Source organism: Crassostrea angulata, chromosome 6 (assembly GCF_025612915.1).
Source record: "Crassostrea angulata isolate pt1a10 chromosome 6, ASM2561291v2, whole genome shotgun sequence".
NCBI classification, from domain to species: domain Eukaryota; kingdom Metazoa; phylum Mollusca; class Bivalvia; order Ostreida; family Ostreidae; genus Magallana; species Magallana angulata.
The window spans coordinates 19,804,511-19,822,449 of record NC_069116.1 but is presented as its reverse complement, the minus strand read 5'-3'; the positions used below and the strand labels follow the sequence as shown (position 1 = coordinate 19,822,449).

At 32.5% G+C, this 17,939-nt stretch overlaps 3 protein-coding genes across 4 annotated transcripts; all 3 read left to right on the top strand.

Moving 5' to 3' along the window:
* Positions 1-897: 897 nt before the first annotated feature.
* LOC128189385 (fatty acid-binding protein homolog 6-like) lies at positions 898-3,057 on the top strand. Its single transcript, XM_052860980.1, has 4 exons — positions 898-1,203; positions 1,505-1,677; positions 2,199-2,315; positions 2,658-3,057. Exons 1-4 carry the CDS (start codon positions 1,116-1,118, stop codon positions 2,709-2,711), a joined length of 432 nt encoding a protein of 143 aa, XP_052716940.1. The 5' UTR covers positions 898-1,115; the 3' UTR covers positions 2,712-3,057.
* A 2-nt stretch (positions 3,058-3,059) lies between these two features.
* On the top strand, positions 3,060-7,307 carry LOC128189383 (sodium/calcium exchanger regulatory protein 1-like). Of its 2 annotated transcripts, none has more exons than XM_052860979.1 (4): positions 3,060-3,224; positions 3,914-4,083; positions 6,570-6,680; positions 7,115-7,307. In XM_052860979.1, the coding sequence occupies exons 1-4, from the start codon at positions 3,083-3,085 to the stop codon at positions 7,175-7,177; spliced, it is 486 nt and encodes a 161-aa protein (XP_052716939.1). In that variant the 5' UTR covers positions 3,060-3,082; the 3' UTR covers positions 7,178-7,307. The 2 variants fall into 2 exon arrangements, with proteins under 2 accessions (XP_052716939.1, XP_052716938.1); XM_052860978.1 differs by having other exon boundaries at positions 3,914-4,086.
* A 3,686-nt stretch (positions 7,308-10,993) lies between these two features.
* LOC128189386 (cellular retinoic acid-binding protein 2-like) lies at positions 10,994-16,134 on the top strand. The gene is made up of 5 exons (XM_052860981.1): positions 10,994-11,127; positions 11,338-11,433; positions 14,100-14,269; positions 14,689-14,802; positions 15,042-16,134. The coding sequence occupies exons 2-5, from the start codon at positions 11,346-11,348 to the stop codon at positions 15,096-15,098; spliced, it is 429 nt and encodes a 142-aa protein (XP_052716941.1). The 5' UTR covers positions 10,994-11,127; positions 11,338-11,345; the 3' UTR covers positions 15,099-16,134.
* Positions 16,135-17,939: the final 1,805 nt, after the last annotated feature.

Sequence of the window (17,939 nt, the reverse complement as noted above, 5' to 3'; positions counted from 1 at the left end):
TAACAAGTGTGAAAGAGTTGCCATTCATCGTTTGATCTTTAATCACACATGTACAGATAAAGGCCATATGAATTTTTTTTAAAGTACATTAATATCTTGCAACTTCATATGAATATTCCCCTCACGTTTTTTACAACAAAAACAGAAGATAATTTGAGACTTTTTTACACAAATGACCATTTATATGAAAAAAGTGTTATCGATAGCAGGTAACTCAAGTTATTTTAGTGTTAACAAGAACTGAATGGCACAGTTGACACCTATTATGTCTGTACTTTTACTGCACCTATCACTGAATTAACTATTAATGTTTAGTTTCTTTTTAAACTCAGTTTGTATTATTTTTATAGTTTCTCTTAATTTGGGCCCCGCTAGTCGGGCGCGCTATCTGTTCATTCGCGTTCTTCTTTCTGTATGGCTGTCCGTCTGAGATCGCTGTCCGGAGCTTATTATCTCTTTCCTTGGCCCAATCTGGCTCATACTTCACCCACAGAGTGCCTTTGATTACGAGTGTGCAGTAACTTTGAAACATATTTGTAGGTCGAAGATTAAGGTCATATTTATTATAAGAATTATATATAAAATACTTGTCCATGTATCTTCTCTTCCCATTGGTCCAATCTGGGTCATACTAAACTCACAGAGTGTCTATGGTCTAAGGGGTGCAGTGATTTTGAAAGAAGTTTGTAGATCTAGAGTAAAAGTCATATCAGACCACGCAAAAATTCTTTTTTCAGAGCATATATGCACCCCCAATAACATATACACATTTTCAGATTGTCAGACAGATATTATCTGCCACAAACGCTGACCTAACACTGCACCTTACGTGCTTAACAGACCGAGACGTTTATACACATTAGGTATGAAATTACCTCAAGAGATCAGGATCAGCACTACATGTAAATACTTAGGCATTTCCTTTAAGACTGGGTAATGTTCTGACTTTCCGAGTGACTGTAATGTTGTAGTTTAATGCTTAGTAGAATATCAAATCAACAAAATTTATAGATATATATGCGTAAGTTCGTATAATGTGATAACTACTTGTATATAAAATAAGAACTTTACACCACTGATAAACAAAGATAACAGTCAAAACACAGTGGTACAAAATGGCGTTAGAAGAAATTAAAGAAAAATTTGTGGGCGTATGGAAGCTGGACAGAAGTGAAAACTTTCAAGAATTTCTACAAGAAGTGGGTAAGAATTGAGATAAATACAGCAGAACGGCATTAAGATGTTGAGTACATAGTTAGCAACAGTTACTTCCCGTTGGTCAATGTAGACTACAAGACTTGTCAAAGTAGTATTGATATTGATTTCCGAAATAAAAAAAAGGGATAAAGTACATAGAATGCAACATAAGAAATTGACGAGAGCATAACATTTCCTGAGCGTGACAGCAAACTGCCAATACAATGTCATCTATTTCATCTGTGTACTTTTGTATTGTCTATTGCAATCTACCACACTTCATATAACCCCAACATACTTGTCTTAGGTGTGGGATTACCCCTCAGGAAGATGGCTTCTCTGGCCAAACCGGAAATGACAATAAGCATTGAGAATGACAATAAAATCAAAATCGTTATGAAAACTGGCTTTTTCACCCAAGAGGACTGTTTTCATCTGAACGAGGAGTTCCTCAAAGAAATGCAAGGAACTCTAATGAAGGTAGCAAATCCAGAGTATCACGGAATATGGGTACTCTTTTCATTTTCTGAGCCACTAATTCAGTTAATATCCATTTAGTCGGAAAAAGGAATGTATGGTTTCTGTGGTTTTTAGCACAGCCATAAAGTATTAATAAAAGGAAAAGACATAGATGAGATAGATTAAAATCAAAGCAGTTTACGTAATACTAAGTCATTAGCCTGGGACTGTTCGATTTAATTGACAAAAGGGATGGCATCAAATGATATTAAACAGTAAACAAAAGCTTTGATCAAGTTTATAAATGAAGATACAGAGGTAAAACTAGTTCAATAACCCAATAAATTACAACTTCAAAAATTATTAGAAGAATGGTTAATAGGTATTTAAATTTGAAAACAAAAGATACTGTCTGAACTTTTTGATATGCGAGGGGTCGAATTTACTTTCTAGTATTTTATTTTGTTTAATATTGATTAACATGATTAATGTGCTTTTACATTGGATATATGAAATGAAAACTTTTCATTTTAATTCTTAAGGCAATCGCATCATACGAGGACGGCATGATAAAAATGACCAACACTCCAGTTGATCCTAAATCCAAGGTCAAGCAGCAAGTCATTCACAGGGAAAGAGTAGGTGATGAAATCATATTGGTGAGATTCTATACTTAAAACTTATATGATATGAGATTCTATACTTAAAACTTATATGATATGAGATTCTATACTTAAAACTTATATGATATGTACAAAGACTTGTAATTGCATCTGATTCATACTGTCAATTTGTAATTCTTCTCAATGAACCTACTGACAAATCTACAGCTTACTTGTAAACTCATAGATGGCTTTTAGCTTACAAAACGCTTGCTTTGCTATCGGTTCATATTACACTTATTAAAATAATAAATATTTATATCAGTCAAAGGATATGAACCTAACTTAAATCCAACAATTATATAGTTATCAGTGATGTTGTTGATCGTCATTTTGCAGACTTTGCACACCGGAAATGTAGTATGCAAGAGGTACATGAAGAAGATAGGATAAAACTACAATTGACCGAGTTCCTATATTCGTCTTCTTGAAGTATGATCACATAAACAGTGATGACTTTTATTTATAGAACTTTGTGGTGACATATAAAACACAATGCTCTAGATTGGTAAAGGGAGTGAAAAAGGAAGCTGTATAATTCAATTATAAATGTGCTTTCGTAATTATCGTATCAATATTTGATATAATTGCAAACTAAATACTGCAGAAACACAGTGATTAAATAAAAAACCCGTGGTTTGCTATAACGGTGATTACAGTGTTCTGTTGCAAAGGAAGGAAAAATGTTAAAGAGTATGTTGTGCTATTACATAAATAAAAAGGCATTCTTTTAATAAAATGCGTTTTTGTTGAATTTCTTTTTGATGACACGAACTGCCAACCTTAATAACATCAAACTAACAAGATTTGGTGTTTTGCAAATAATGGATGAAATCAAAAATAAATTTGTAGGCAAATGGAAACTTGATAGAAGTGAACGATTTGAAGATTTCCTAAGGGAATGCGGTAAGCTCACTTGATTTCACTTTGAAATACCTTCATCCGCCATATCACACCAGTACATATGTTGACCGATACTTGATACTTCCGGTTCAATGTAACATACGGAGATTTGAAATGAAGAGCATGTTTATGAAAAATTGTAAAATAACACGCCCATGTGGTGTACAATGGAACCACAAAAAAGCAACAAGAAATGCGTTTAACAGACTTTCAAATCGTAAATGCATTAAATTTTATACATTGCCGATTGGTATCATGATACAAAATAGTATGGTGGAATGCTTGTGTAAAAAAAGGACCATCATAACAAAGCTGTATCGATGATGTCCTTTATCTTACAATATCAATAACTGAAGTCCGTAGAAGGCGGGGTCTATCTCTTTTCGACCGATTATATTGGAGAAACCCTTTTCACACTTACTAGAAAAGTGCACCCCACTTTTTGTTAAAATATTAAAATTGCCACTGCGGATCTAAATTGTTTATGTAAGTGTGTATGTCTATGAAATTAGGTAAACAAAATTACAAATGTGCTCAAATAGGACATAATATACAATGATAGATTTTAAAACGATACTGGCAGTACGGTTTTAAAATAAAAATCAAGTGAAGTGTTAAAAAAAAAATTCAACGATTCTTTGTTAATCAAAGAAATGCACTTTTTCCGAAACAGGAAATTTGATTATTTGCAGGTGTTAATTTCTTTGTCCGTAAGATGGCGGGCATGGCCTCACCCGTGTCGGAAATCTCCGTCAAGGAGGGCGATAAAGTACATATTTCCATGGTAACCTCTTTTATGACACAGGAGGATTGCTTTAAGCTTGGCGAGGAGTTTGAGAAGGACATGCGTGGGAATAAGATGGTGGTAATTTTTTTGTATAAATAACACTATCAGATAACATGACTGCTCGAACTACAATGCTTGCATGATTGTGTGCGCATTTAATTGAGGTGGTTACAGTGGTCAATAATCGTTTTTTTGTGTTGAAGGTATCAGCTTGTAAATTCTACTGATTTTCCTAGTCTTATCATAAATGTTCCTGCGAGAAATAAAAACATAAGGGAATGGTTTATATCTTTCCCATCCAGTATGCGTCATTAAATGTTAGCTATGACATTTTCGCCACAGTTTGCGTACCAACACTTTACAATAATTGTTTATGAACAGCAAAATTTATTCAATATTTTATTTCCTAAAGGGAACATCTTTTATTAGACCCGACGTTAACTAACTTTCCATGATAAAATAATAGTTCAAATGTCAGCATGGAAATGTTTGTCTAGCCTAGAACGATATCGAACAGTTGTCGTCATAACTGTTGAATTTGTTAGCATGTGTCTGCTTGTATTCCTTGAAGATCACTAAAATTAAAACCTTTCGCGATGCTACAGACAATTCCATAAACAGACAAATACAAATAAAATAAGCAAATCAAATACATTTTCAAACTATATGAGTATTTTAAGATAAAAATTTAACCACTTTCAATACCCATTAAGGAGAATAAAAAAGATAAGCAACATGTATATCCCTTAATAAGATAAAAAGGCATACTTATCATCGAGCACTGCTTAATGTTGTGATAGATTTACCTGTATGTTATTGAATTGTACAATTTATAATATTACCTGTCTATTTTTAAAGCATTCATTTATCACATACCATGTTAACATTGTGTTTCGACCAATGTGTAGAAAAACTGAGATATTTATTTTTTCATTTCTGACAATAGATCTGCTTATCTTTTGGTTTTTGTGTGCTAGTTTTTGCTAAAAGCTCTCATACCCCTATCAAGGAAAAAAACTGTTAATAAATCGTTGTCATTCTTTTTTTAAATATCTGATGTCATGGGAAAATCGTCAACATATCGTTTATACCTGTCATCTCTCGTATGCGGTGAATGCTCTTTTTTTGCTCTTGTTTTTCCTACGACTGTACGACCAAGAGTATATACATACTCTTGTTAAAAATACTTTTATTGTGCAATAAAACATAAGAACAATATGACATTTAGACACAATCTTAACGTAATCTTATCGTTATCGCACCATTACGGATGCGGGTATGCCCGTTGTCTCCGCTCTCTGTGACATAGGCGTAGGTAGAAGAAATCGCATCTATCCGCAAAACAACTTTTGTGTCCAGTATAGCACGACAAAATCATTTATATCTGAGTCTGTTGAATAATAAACGATATTAATTAAATGGCTACGTTATTTTTTTTCTATCAAAACTAAACATCATTTTATAGTGTGTTATATTTTATCAGTTATATGATACATTTGAGAAGCAACGTTTAATTAAGGTTGCGTATTGTCATCCTCATCAGTCTTTCGTGACTATTTCCTGTAATACAAGTAGAAAAATTCTTAATTATCGGTTTCCATAAATAATTTTGTTTCCTGATTGGAAGTAAACTTTCATACCTTTTGATTTTATTCGTTCAACGGTAGCTGACCTTTAGCGAAATGTATACATATTTCACAGATTCAGCTTTTACATATATATATGTTCTTTTTGTTATTAACTACTTTGGTTCATGGTTGAGACGTTTTGGTTCGATCCTTCATTTCACCGTCTAATATCTGTATACAAATTCCAAAACTTCAACTATATTTAATCAACAACAAAAAAAATGGGGAAAAAACGACATTACTTTATAGAAAGCATAGGTACCATGATAGTTATATATCTTTCGATTTCAAAATTTACAATATGTAAGTATAAATTCATTGAAACTTTAACTTTAATAAGAACTCTGTTCATTTTAAAACCATTTTCAACATGTGAATGACAAAAATGAGTGTAAGCTACCGATTTGTAGTTTTGCAATATTATTGGCATGCATTTTCTTTATATGTATTTTATGTTACTAGTTGTAATAATAATCAGCTGCACTGTTTCTTTATAGGCACTTAGGCTCATAACAAGAACACATTATAGCAGGGATTAATATTACTTTAAAAAATTTTTATGATACTTCCAAGTTTTGAAATCCTTGCCATTGTATTTTTGTTAAGCAGTGGTGGGTGCTATTCTATAAATGCCGTTTAATTCTGCTTTATTGAATATCCAAATACTTTGAGGTTAAATGAAATAACTTCACACCAATGAAATAATACAGACAGTTCAATACCTTAGTTATAAGCATTATTGGGAAACTGAACATGCACCTAAATGGGTTGTTGTTGCAAAATTGCTTTTGAAGTCGGCGAAAATCAAAATGTCATTTTGATAACCTTTGGCGGAAACGTGGGAGAATATTGTTCTTATTTTCTAAATTACTATGCTTCACACATGTTTTATATACTGTGGAATGCAATAAGACTAGACTTAGTATATTGTAGGGTAAGCCATCCGTAGTAGATGGAAAGATTATTATTGAGTACACTCCCACAGACCCAAGCATAAAGCCACAGAAAGTGACGAGGGAGGTCATCAATGGAGAATTAGTGCAGGTAAATAAGAAAGAGTGCAAGTATATTAGAGTTAGTATAGATAATTTAGAATTAGTTCAAGTACATTAGAATTGGCTCTAGTATTGTAGTTTTCCAGCGAGTGCTAGTGATATCTTATATGTCAAAGTTATTTTGGACAATTTATAAAGTATCCCAATTGACCTTCCTAGACGTCCCTAGATGTGTTTCATTTTCTGGTACATCAATATTCAAGAATGCGTGTTACTGTATCAGTGTGTTAAGCCAATAATATGATAGTTGTCATCTTTTGAATTCCATAAATTGCAGAAACGCAGATCTAGTGTAATCCTACAGCTTTATGTAAGCTTTTGAACCAAGAATTATGTTTAAAGAACAGAAAATCAAAAATGTATATGGGTTAATATGACACGTACTTATTCTGAACTTCACTGTTTTTATTTTTTACTTTACAGACTATGGAAATCGGAGATGTAACTTGTAAGCGGTTTATGAAACGAATGGATTCAGAAGTTTGAGCAGTAGCCACAGCGGGTCTTGTGGTTTTCGAACTGTATTTTTGTTCATGTGCAATGACTTTGAAAAAGGGATCAATATTGTATCGCAATAATAACTTATAAAATATACATTATAAATCTTTTTAAATTACGAATTAAATATTTTGTTGTTTGTAGTAATATGATGATGTAAAAATATAAAATAATATCAAAGCGATGGATTTTATAGCGTCTGCTTAAATACCTTGGAACTTACACGAACTAGGCCCTGAAAGACCTTTAAATGAAGAAAGAAAATATTTTTCGAGATATCTGTATTGGTATTTTTTACAAGATTATTATTGTAACGTATGGGACATATTCTTTCACAATTGGACATTTCATGACTCAAGCAAGAAATGCACTCGAACGTTACCAAATTGGTGTTGTTGTGGTTGTTTCCCGTACCCGAAAATTTAACATGTACGTGTAGAATCCCAGTCGGGTAGTTTTTAAATACATACCTGTATTAATCAAGAACGAAGGAACAGAAATCTTTGATCTATGAACATAGAACATTGAAAGTTCAACATATTTGTCAAATTTTAAGACTCAGATCTGCTATAATGAAACATTTGGATTGGAGAGACACAGACTATTGGAAGAAGCAGAGACATTACGTAAACATTTTGTCTACCGATAATTTTTGGGTATAAGAACAAAGTAGCTATAGTTAATACCACGTGAAATAAACGAAAGAATTATAAATTTCATTTAAATCATTCTAGAAATGCAGTTGATCCTTAAATATAACAACACCCTTTATGGGATACATGAATGTATATATTTAAAAGTACTCCATTTTTACCCTTAGTTAGAATCAAAATCAAATATATCTCAAAATCAAGATGATATTCGGTTGAAGTTAAGTTATAAAAAACAGGATATTTATCTCTTGCGCGTACTAGCTTTTAAGTAGAAAAAAATGAGGTAACTAAGGTTATTTTAGACGCGAGTGATAACTACGATTAGTGTCGTCCGGTGCCACGGTTGACACCTATTACGTGTGTACTGTTACTTTATCCCTCAATCTATTGTATTTTTACATTCAATTGGTCAAGGTCACTGAAAATTTTTAATTTCTTAAATCAACTACTATAAAAATTAGTAGGCTTCAAGTCGGTTAATTATATTTTAGCGAATGGGTTGCATTATCTTCTTCAACAATATTTTGAGGTATGAAACTAATGAAGCCAATGCATCATCATTCGTAAATGTATAGAATATATAACACTTCAATGTTGTGTCAAAGTTGAATTATCCATGGACTTTTATGTTTTCCAACCAAATTTTTGTTTGCTTTTATCTTTATTTTTTCGTTTCCCGAATAGTTTCAGTGACATTTTCAACGCAATTTCGTTTCATTTAAGGACATTTAGTTTTTGAAAATTCTTCCCCGCTTCATTATACAAAAATCAAAATTGAAGAAAAAAAATCGTTTTTCCGACTAAAACTCATTTGTGTGGGTTGTTGATTTAAAACAAATTACCGGCATTGAACTTTAATATGCATATCAGTCATGTGATAATATGTATACCTTTTGTAATTGCGATAAGGAAGTTTAGATGTCATCATAACGTTCAGGCGCTAGAAAGATATCAGTATTGGTTAATTCGAAAATTGTTCTGTGTTATGTAATGGATTGATGTCCTGAGGACAAACTCGTTACCAATATATACACCATTTACCGTTTGGTATTATTTGTCATCTATCGGTAAAACCGGAGGACACTATAAACATGATGGATCTCCGTTTATTCTAGACCATCTGTCTGTCATACTGTCCTTCTTCATTTTTTTTTAAGAAAAAAATTCATTTGTTTAAAATTTTATGAAAATTTGTCGAGAAGCTTCCTCTTGTGGCAAAATAAATGGAATTAACACCTTTTCTCATTATATTGTTCGGTCAATACTGAAAAGACAAGAACATCAGACGTTGATATGGATTGTTTATGTAACAGTCTTTTTGCAGCGTGGAGGACTCTCTGAACACCAGTTTTAAGCAATATGAGATATTTGCATATGAGATTATTTTGCATCTAAAACCTGCTGTTATATAACTTAAATGTATACAGCAGCTCTTTCTTCCCGGGACAGTCTGCAGAATTGAACAAAAGGGTATTCTGGTGGACGAAACGGAGCAAACATTATAAAAAAATTAGACTATGCTGAGATAGACAGAACATCTCACAGTCAGCTTCAGGGTCATGTAATTTAAACAGGCTCATTGTTGATCTTTGTCTTATTATTACAAAAGGAAAAAAGAATGGAGAAAAGAGAAACCAAGATCGAAAGTGAGATACATTTAGGCTCTATTGGTCCGACTAAAACAGACTCATAGGTCTGAAAACTTCGCCAAGTGCAGTGTTTGACTGGATCCTTGAAAAAAGGTCACCTCTTACTCGGAATCTTGCACTCAAAAAATTAGCTGTACTCAAATTGTTCGCAAAACTATTGTATAGGTATACCACTTATATTAGTACTAGCTCATCCGATCTGTTCGGATGAGCAGTGCGGTTTTATTCTTTAAATATGAAAGTAATGAACATTGTGAAAAATATAAAACTTTGGAAAGTGAAAAAAAAAATCAATAAAAAACATGCATACCCTATTTAAAGATATTTTAATAATTTGTTTTCGTTCTCTTTGCTTAATCAGTGTGCTCCGTTTGATACTTACTAACGATTCTCGTGTAGATATGTTGTAATTGGCGCTTGCTGTGTTTAATTCCGTGTAATAAGTGAACAAGTCTGGCAGGTGAATATCGACCATTTACTGGGAACTATTGCGCTAACATTTGGCTTGGCACGGGATGTCGCGGTGAAATAAAACTTCCTCTACGTTCTATTTATATGCTCTCATGAAAAAAAGCTTTATGTTCTGGTTAATTATACACAAAAACATAATTTTGAGGAATCAGTGATGTAATCAATGATTACACAATTACGTTATGATGGTCTTATATAAAATTAATAGCCAGTCAATTTTCCTAAGAACCAGCAAAATTAAGAGACATTCCTAAGTACATTAGCGTTTTTGAACTTAAATCCTTAATCGTTCATTTTTAATGTAGTGTAGCTTAAATTTAGCTAATTTTAGCCTATTGCTAGAGATTTCGTTATTACATTTTCAGTACATGTAACTCGTTTGTCTATCAAATGAATCTTTTTTTCATAATCAGAAAATTTTAAAACGCTATCTTTTTGAAACACATGTTAAAATCAATAGTTCTCTGTTTAACAAATTAGTTTTATACCGCAGTTGATTTTTGGAAATCAAGATACAAGTTATTAGCATGTCTACCGGTATACGCCATTATTGTTTATGGTTTAACTTATTATTTTTTTATTTGATATTTATTAACGGGAAAGGGATGACATTTTTTACTGTTTTTATATGTTAGATCAATGCGAATCGTCTACACAGTAAATGTAGTATAGATCTTTTCAGTCTTAGCTTAGAAATAAAACTGCGGGGCGATATCTTGTCACCTATCAGACCCGGGCCCCGAGTGGGAAGTTTCACTAACGATTTAGATAATAAAGAGTACGATAACGGTGTAGGCGATATATGAAGTACAAATTAATGTCAACCAAAAAGGCTTTCAAACAATAAAAACAAAGAAAGAGAACAAGCAGCTCGTTCAAGATGCATTGAGAAAATCTGATACAGAGAGAGAGTCGTCGATTTAATGATTCGCTGTCGTGGCCGTCACGGTAAATATTCCTTGAGGTTTTTTTCTTCCGTAAACAGTGAGACTTCTACCCGTATTCCGATACTTTTATCAATGGGTTCCTGTTTCATTCAGCATCACACTCCCGGCAGAGCCAATCGATGCCTAACTGAGGAACTTACGGAGGCATTGATTGGCTGCAAGACTTCCATATAACGAGCAGTCGACAGAACGTTGGATCTATAAAATACGCTCACACGGTAAATGTTCTATTCAAAATACATCTACCCGCTACAATAATCAATTATAAAATCAACTCGTCTGTATCTTAATGAATGGACTTTATTATTAATCCGAGTACTGGATAGATTTTTAATTTTAATTTTCAAAATATTGATAGTGCAAGCGGTTGAAATATAAAATTTGGCATTCAATATAAGGGCATTCAATAAGTCAAAGGTTTTTCATAGAATGTGAAATGGCTCTCGAAGAAATTCAGTCACAACTTGGAGGAAAATGGAAACTCGATAGGAGTGAAAATTTTGACGAATTTTTAAAAGAGTTAGGTAAGTCTCTCTCCCTCTCTCTCTCTCTCTCTCTCTCTCTCTCTCTCTCTCTCTCTCTCTCTCTCATAATGATTTATTAGAAGTGAAAATGGTGACGTATGTTTTAAAGAGTTAGGTAAGTCTCTCTCTCTCTCTCTCTCTCTCTCTCTCTCTCTCTCTCTCTCTCTCTCTCCGAATTCTTGATTTGTTTAATAAACACTTTAAGACAAAACAAGTACAATCACTTAAGTATAACTTGTAGCCGGTTCTATTTTATTTCTATAGTTTGTTTAATTTATGTTTTTAAAATGTCAATCATTTTAATTTCTTGTTATTGTTCAAATAATTATTTTTTAAAAGAAACCCCAGCCCCAGTCACAAAAAGTGAAAAAGGTAAAACATGGTATATAAAACAATACCTTAACTACCAGTTTAAAAAGCGATTGAACTTTTTCCTTTACCAAATGTCGAAAGTACAAGTAGTATGAGGCTAATTACAAAACGGAAATTATTTTTTATCACTTGCCAAAATCGAATGAAAACAATAGAATCGTTTTAACTACCATGTGTTCTTTCAAGAATTTGCCAGTGTATAGCATAATCAAATTAGTTTTTTCTCGACATGTGAAGGAGGTTTCCATCTTCCTATTCAAAGGAAGTTTATTTGCATTTAATGCTGAAGTCATGTTTCTGTCACGTTCAATTGTTCCCCCATGTGTTTATTTTGATCTGCCGTCTCTTAAAGAATTCCAGAAAGAAGTTAAAGTATGTCTGTAGTTTAATTTGCTCACGTAATGAACATTTGTTACATGATAAATGCAATGATAAGTTTTTATAAAAATCTATCATATTTGATACATGTATTCCAGTTTTAAATACGGAGGTAGTATGATGTGTAGTGTGATAAAAAAGAAAATTATGACAATTGCTTTGTATCTGCACGGATAAGTATCCAACACTGGTGTTGAATGTTAGAAGAACCAGATTGCAAGATGTCGAACATAACGTTGTTCTGAACACTATAATTACATGCATCCCTCTGCCAATAAAACGCTTTCCAACATGTATTAACACTTAAAAAGCATGCGCCCGTCTGCCTATGTTCATTTGAACACATCTTGCTTTAACAAACACATTCTTGAACGCGATTCCTAGATTCTGTTATAAAGGGAGACCAATTACAAGAACAGAACGTGTTCGTTGATGATTGGAAACGTTTGATTCTGTTTAGATACCAGACATTAAAGAGGTGGCAGGTTGATAACATACCAGAACAACGGGGAGACTTGTTTATTGTATAATTGAGATGAACCATACTTCAAATCGTCTGGGATAAGTCTAATGGCTTATGAGAGTCATAATATATGTGCTTAAAAGATGATGGTTATTACCACTTCTAAAGCTACTTTAACTTCAGATAATAGATGGTTTTTAACATCAACCCTGTTAAAGTAAGGATTAAAATATTAGTGTGGTAATTAGAATACAAAGTCAAATAATATGTATCATTATATAAAGAATATGCAGTCGTAATTAAACATAAAATCATCTTTATTCCAATCAATGAGAGCAAATAGTAATTATATTACAAATCTTTTAAAGAGCCTTAATCGTATGTTATAATTATTATCATTATGATAACTTTCTTAGTTTTTTCTTCATTCTTGTACAAAAAAATTTTTTCAGTCATGCAATAAAGCGTTAAAAGCTAGTAATCAAAGTTGATGATAAAATGCATACATTTTTATTTCATGTAGAGAACTTGAAAAACTGATACAATATTTTTTAAAGTAGTTTCTTAGATCAAATTGGTGTCTTTTTGTAAATTGTGACAGTAATGCATTCCAGACTTACTAAAAGCATTATATGGGACGTCCCCCAATTCAATAAGATGTTTGGATTAAGATGGAATTGATTTCAATATTAGCGTGTTTACAGAATATTGCGCTCGAGGGTCTAGGCGCTCAGGGATGCCAAGGGTAATGGGCGCTCATCGCAGACGGGGGAAACGATTAATATAATTGTTCATGTTAATTCTAACTGACTTCACTCATTGGTTTCATCTGTCTTCTCTACGGTTCACCTGACTAATTGGAGCATTGTTATATAATGACAAAGATTCGAGCAATCATAAAGCATCTCCGCAAATCCTTAGGTTAATGTATACATAAGCGCCCATTTTCTCCAAAGAGAGATTGCCAATTGCCTTTTCGTTTATTCTTGTGATCGATTTGTTTCATAAATCAAACTATTACCAACAAAACTGGCCCGGAAGTCTCTGAGGCATATTTGTTTAAACACAGTGGTATTTTTCGTGAACCCAAAAGTTTTGAGAGCGAGTTAAAAATATGTTAGTAATAACCTAATGAAACGCCAACATCAAATTATTATATAATATTTTAAAGACAGGGTCAATATTGCTATGAGGGAATTTTCCCCTATTGTCATGCTGATCAATACATGTCATTTATCTAAACACAGAAAAAAAATACGTACAAGAATCCCTGCCCTTTGATTTGCTACCTAGATAAACATTGCGTGGGTGCGATTTATGACGATCAATTTAACACTCTGATTACATTTTCTGATTAGAACTAACACTGAATCTCGTGATACATGTACACTGAGCATCTTGGATGGAGAAATACATCACGTTCTTATTAAAATTTGTATTGGTTTTTTCACAGGTCTCAATGTGGTTTTCCGTAAAATGGCAGGGGCTGCGAAACCCGTGATTGAAATCAAGATTGAAAACGACACGGTTAATATAGTCTCAAAAGTCAGTTTCTTCAATCAAGTCATCTCTTTTAAGCTGGACGAGCCCTACCAACAGAATTACGAGGGACTAGAAATGAATGTAAGAAAACAAATTTTGAGAATTTTCATTTGTGTTATAAGGTCATCCGCAAAACGATTTCGAAAGTTAACATGAAAGAAATACTCACTGTTGAAATTCGAATGATTTTACATTTCAAAGAACTGTTTTCTGATTTGTATCATGCCGCTGTCGGCTATACCTCATTCATCTGTAGGATTCGGCAATTGTTGGAGGATTGCTTGGAATGCTAAAACACGTGCAGATTCTTAAATAACAATTGAATACGAAAGATGGTACCTGAAACTTCTTCGTTTGAAAAAACAAATATATATTTATAAATTTTAATTGTGAAGTAGTTTGGCTCTTTGATGACAGGTCATTATGTAAAGAGAAATTGCCATAACTGTTAATTTATTTTTAGATAAGTGAAAATTTCGGGGTTTTGTTTTTGGTTACAGTGTATGTCTAGATGGGAGAACGGCAAAATAATAACAGAAGCAAATCCGGTTGCGGAGGGAAAAGGAAAGGCTCAGAAATTCGTGAGAGAAATAAGTAACGACGAACTAATTCAGGTTATATATCTATCTGTAATGTTTATTATCCCTTCTCATGACTACGGTAAATAAAAAAAAAACATCAGTCCGTTGTACATGTATATAATGTGTTCTTTAAAAAATGTATCACAAAATATTTTATACCAAATATAACAGATGACGATTTTTAAAAAATAAAAATGACTTTAAACGAAACGAAATAAATAACGAAGTTTAACTCGCTATATAAATTTGATTTTTTTATTATCTGATTTCAGACTATGTATGTTGGAGATGTAAAATGTACTAGAGTCTTCAAGAGAACCTCAGAGTGAAAAGAAGGGGGCCCAATCATACAATTCTGTATTGAATCACTGCATTTGCTTTAAGCTATTGTCTATAAGCATGGTACAGTGTCGAACAAAATTAAGTCGATAAAATGAGAGGATGGCGAGTGCTTTTTGCGTATTCGTTCCTTTGTAGTCATTCTTTAGTATTAAGGTACCTCACTACACACAGACTCTTACTTTTTAAAACACTACGTCACAAGATGGCGATTTAAATGTTTTTTAATTTTTTTTTTATATCTTTCGATTCGGTTGTATATCGTCGTAGCTAAGTGGTTAAAGTATTGGGCTTCTGGAACCACAAATCATGAGTTCGAATCCGACTGGAGCTTTTGCTCATGTTTACTGAATTAAATATTCGAAAATGTAATTTTTCATCCAAAATTGCACATTTTTTTGCTTATTTGATTTAAATACTTTTTATCCATTATGACTCTCATAATCAAGTAATTTTCTGCTGATTTGAGAAAATATTTCAAGGTGTAATGAGCCACCTTAAGTCTTTTCTGAAGTAACTGTTATGTTTGATTCCATCAATACCTTACTCCCTTTAACAAATTGGTACAAGTTGAAACTAAAGCGCCTTTAACAAGAATAAAACATGTCTCTTTTAAGAAAATATTTTATTGCTATGTTGAATTCTTTGAACTGCTTGTCTTGTGCATAAAGATTTTTTTAGTATAGACCATGGGAAGAAGTGTTCAATTTTAGCTGTTGAAATTTAACACCCCACCCGTGATAAATGTGTATTTTGTTGATATTTGTTCATTTTTACAATTTCGAATGTACAAGATAACAATTGAACTCTTTTACCAGAGAAGTTGTTTCTGTTTTTACATTCCAGAATATATTGTCCTCTATCAGACATAGAAGCCAAAATTGTTTAACCCAGCTTGCGTACATGTCTGTATGAACTGTTAATATAGCGGCGTTTTGCTGCTTTTAGCATTAAATATCGCATCGATGTGTTGCTTTATTTTCCAGTTGTTATTTTACGACAATAAAGTTACACCACTAAATGTCATTTCTCATTACTTTATGAAATATACCAGCAAAGCAAAATATATTGCTTCACATTCACAAAACAGCAATGGGCATAGTTACATCGTCCACAGGATATGACTTAAAAATGAGTTGAAAATTTAGAGCCATTGTAACGATGTGACCTTAACGAATGATCTTATTCAGGGTCATTGGTTAACTAAACAAAGTATGAGCTTCTAAAGAACTAATATTAAGAAACTAAAAGAAAAAAAAGGATATATCCCTCTCTAAACTTATATGCAACCAAATGTTAACAAATGACCATGTCCATAAATTGGAAAACACCTGAACGATAAAAAAGGAAAGGAAGTAAAAAAAATATGATATAGAAATTTATGCATATATTTATATCCTGAATTAAGATAAATCATTCACAGCACTGATGATTTAAATAAACCGTCAGGGGTATAATACGAATAAAATGCCTTTGAGGCAGAGCTTCGGTATATAACGTGTGATGAAACATACATGTACTGGTAATGTTATAGCACTAGTATACATGTACTAGTACTCATGCGTACTTGTGTATAGCGGCTCAGGTTCATGTGTATCTGAAATCCTGTATTCACTTCGATTTATTTTAACTGTATACCTTCATAGCTATTTCCTACTTAACCATCAAAAGTCTGTTAATTGCAAGCAATCATGATTCCTGATATGCCATTAGCAATTTCAGTTTTTGTCATTCTGTTGGTTTCTTATTAATTATCAAATATTAACTACATATAAATACCATAAAATCGTGTTAGCCAATTGCGGAATTTTTCTTACTACATGCATATAAAAAGTGTAATAAAAATTGTATCCATAAGTTCCAATTAGTAGAAGCTATTCATCCGAATTCAACATTGAATGACCAATGACATTTGTCTAACCTCACCGCACTTACGTGGTAAGTAATATAAGAATCTATCATTTCTGTCGTATTACATGTATCACATTAACGACATTATTGAGGTGTGCTTGGGGAATAAAATGGCGCCTATATAAATTCTACCACTAACGTCATACGGTTCTCTTCGGTCGTTCTGACCAATTATTTTCGGTCAAGTTGACCACAAGTTAGTTGTAAGCATCACAGTTTCAACATCTTGCTGTATGTAGCAAATCAAAACTGGCCTTTTCATCTTAAGCTTCATAAATGTTTGGGGAAAATGGTGTAAGGTCGTTCTGAAAGGATCGCAACAAAACATACTTAATTGTGATTAAATGTAAAGCTAAACATATTTATTCATAACGATTAATTTTACAATTTCACTGATTCGTTGATATCATTTTATTAAATTCATATATAAAAGCTTATACCTTGAAATACAAAGAAAATTGCACAATAACCAGATATAGATAAAGCTTTACCATCAAACATGTTACTTTGGCTTGGAAAGTTTATCAATGGGTTTTGATTTGGTTCCAAATCTAATACACTTTGAAACTTTTTTTAATGTGAAACTTTTAAAAGCGCGTTGCCGTACAACATCAAATCAAGTCAAGAAAATTATTACATTTAGTAAATTCACTGTTTTTCCTTTTGACGTAACTTTTTTATTGGATGCAATGAATTATTTCAAATAACATCTAACAATGGGCTTCAAGTCTGTTGGATTGATATAATTTCCAGCTTGTTTTCTATGTAAGTGACGGAATCCTTGGCAAAGGCATAGAAAAAACGCTTTTCAAGAAAACATCGCCTGGTCTTTTATCTTTAAAAAAAACTAGCAATGTTAAAACAAGTACTTCCTCCAAATGTCATTAAAAAAAAAGTGAACACAGTTTTGATAGTTTGTT